Source organism: Athene cunicularia, unplaced genomic scaffold, assembly GCF_003259725.1.
Source record: "Athene cunicularia isolate RWA unplaced genomic scaffold, athCun1 SCF_342, whole genome shotgun sequence".
NCBI lineage: Eukaryota > Metazoa > Chordata > Aves > Strigiformes > Strigidae > Athene > Athene cunicularia.
This window is the reverse complement of record NW_020799425.1, coordinates 1-2,554: the sequence shown is the minus strand read 5'-3', so window position 1 is coordinate 2,554 and position 2,554 is coordinate 1. Positions and strand designations below refer to the sequence as shown.

Genomic DNA, 2,554 nt, shown 5'->3' with positions numbered 1-2,554 from the left:
ATTGAGTCTGACTAAATTTTCCTTTCTATGTTTCTTCCAAGTAGTAAGTAATTAAGTGAAACCGGCCATCAAGTTTCATTCTCACACTGTTACAGATCTCAGCTGGGACTCTCTTCCCCTCCACCTATGCAAAGAGGAATTGTCCCTGCAGCTCCAGAATCATCTCAAAGGAATGAACTCAGAAGAAAAAATAGTACTACAAACCCTTTACTTTGTTAAAACACAGATCATGGATTCTCATTTATGCAGCCACTCAGTCGGATAAGAAAGGTAGAGAGTGAATTAGAAAAAGGATGGTATCATCATTACAAGTACAATAGCACCACCAACAACAGAAAAAGCAGAGAGTATTGGCCTGTACATAATTATATTATAATTGTTATGGAGAAGATGAGCAGTTTATTATTTCAGAATAACATCTGGTTATCAGTTTCCTCAGGGCATCCTTGATCTCCTGGTTCCTCATGCTGTAGATGAGGGGGTTCACTGCTGGAGGCACCACCGAGTACAGAAATGACACCACCAGGTCCAGGGATGGGGAGGAGATGGAGGGGGGCTTCAGGTGGGCAACCATGGCAGTGCTGACAAAGAGGGAGACCACGGCCAGGTGAGGGAGGCACGTGGAAAAGGCTTTGTGCCGTCCCTGCTCAGAGGGGATCCTCAGCACGGCCCTGAAGATCTGCACATAGGACACCACAATGAAAACAAAACAACCAAAACATAAAGAGACACTGAACATGATGAACCCAGCTTCCCTGTGGTAGGAGTGTGAGCAGGAGCGCTTGAGGATGTGGGGGATTTCACAGAAGAACTGCTCCAGGGTGTTACCATGGCAGAGAGGTAGTGAAAATGTGTTGGCCGTGTGCAGGAGAGAATAGAGGAACCCAGAGCCCCAGGCAGCTGCTGCCATGTGGACACAAGCTCTGCTGCCCAGGAGGGTCCCGTAGTGCAGGGGTTTGCAGATGGCAACGTAGCGGTCGTAGGACATGATGGTGAGAAGGAAATACTCTGCTGAGATAAATAAGAGAAAGAAAAAGAGCTGTGCAGCACACCCCAAGTAGGAGATGTGCCTGTTGTCCCAGAGGGAGTTGGCCATGGCTTTGGGCAGAGTGGTGGAGATGGAGCCCAGGTTGAGGAGGGAGAGGTTGAGGAGGAAGAAGTACATGGGGGTGTGCAGGTGGTGGTCACAGGCGATGGCGGTGATGATGAGGCCGTTGCCCAGGAGGGCAGCCAGGGAGATGCCCAGGAAGAGCCAGAAGTGCAAGAGCTGCAGCTCCCGTCTGTCTGCGAATGCCAGGAGGAGGAACTCGCTGATGGAGCTGCCGTTGGACATTTGCTCCCTCTGGACATGAAGCCTTTGCAAAGATAAAAATGCAGTTCAGGGTTGTCACTGAATTTATTGTCCAAAAATTCCTCAATTTCTGACAATCCCCACACCCCCCCAGTCTTTTTCCATCCAGACAGACCTTCCCGCACTCCCGGGCTGGAGCTCTGGTGTTTGCTGGCTGAGGGGGCAGTGAGGAGCAAGGGATTCTGCTGGGGTCTCTGCAGGAATCAGATGTGCAGTGCCCCAACAGGCAGAGAGGAACCCGCAGGAATCTCTGGTTCACTCCGCTCCAGAAATCCAAGCGATTTCAGCCTCGTCCCTCCCAGGCCCCCCGGCTGCAGAGCAGAGCTGTGGGGCTTTGCTCTCTTGCCTTTGGCTCCTGCTGCCCTGTCCTCCCTGAGGAGTGCGTGCTGAAGGCACAGCCTGGACATTGCTGCTGCCCTACAAGTGCTCCCTGGAGAGCGCGGGGGTGCAAATGGCAGAGCCTGAGTGCAGAGTGAGGAGAGCCAGGCTGTCCATCAGACTTGCTCTCAGCTGCCCTGGGCTGGCACCTCTGGAATCTGCAGGGGGGTCAGCCCAGCTGTTCCCTTGACCGGAGTTTGGATGCTGCTGAGAGCAGAGGAATCCAGCTCAAATCTCCCCTCCCCAGGAAAGATCTCAGAGCTTTTTGGTTCATTGAGGATGGGGTGTCTGGCAAAAGATGCAGTTTCTCCCCATCCCAAGGCCAGCATTGCCCAGAGAGCCAGAGGCTCGAAGGGGGCTTGGGCACCTTGCTGCCATGGACACATCTGCATGGCAGGGCCTGCAGGGCCCGTTGCTGAGCTGCAGCTGAAAGCCCCATCCCCAGAGATCCTGAAAACAGGAGCAGCAGCAGCAGGGGCAGGGGCAGAAGCAAGGAGCAAAGGAGCAATGCCCAATGCTTCTGCCCAGGGAGGCCAGGCCAGGGAGGGACAGATGGGCACTGGGGAGAGTCTTCTCTGCTGCAGCTCTGCCTGCACAGGAGGCAGCTCCTGCCCTGGATACCGGGGCCTGGAGGAGAGAGTCTCTGCTGGGTGCGGGAGGAGACCAGGGCTTTGTTCTGAAACAGCACTTTCCCTGAAGGGTGATCGGGAGGTGCCTAAATACCACCGGTGCCCAGAGAGTGCTGTCAGCCTGTGACTCCCTGCCAAAGCCTCTGGTGCCTGGAGCGGTCCCAGCCAGCAGCTGCTTCGCTTTCCCCTTCTCTCC

General features: G+C 54.4%; 1 protein-coding gene across 1 annotated transcript; it reads right to left on the bottom strand.

The window, feature by feature from the left end:
* Window positions 1-340: 340 nt before the first annotated feature.
* LOC113490814 (olfactory receptor 14A16-like) lies at window positions 341-1,336 on the bottom strand. The gene has a single exon (XM_026867401.1). The coding sequence runs from the start codon at window positions 1,331-1,333 to the stop codon at window positions 380-382; it is 954 nt and encodes a 317-aa protein (XP_026723202.1). The 5' UTR covers window positions 1,334-1,336; the 3' UTR covers window positions 341-379.
* Between the last annotated feature and the right edge of the window lie 1,218 nt (window positions 1,337-2,554).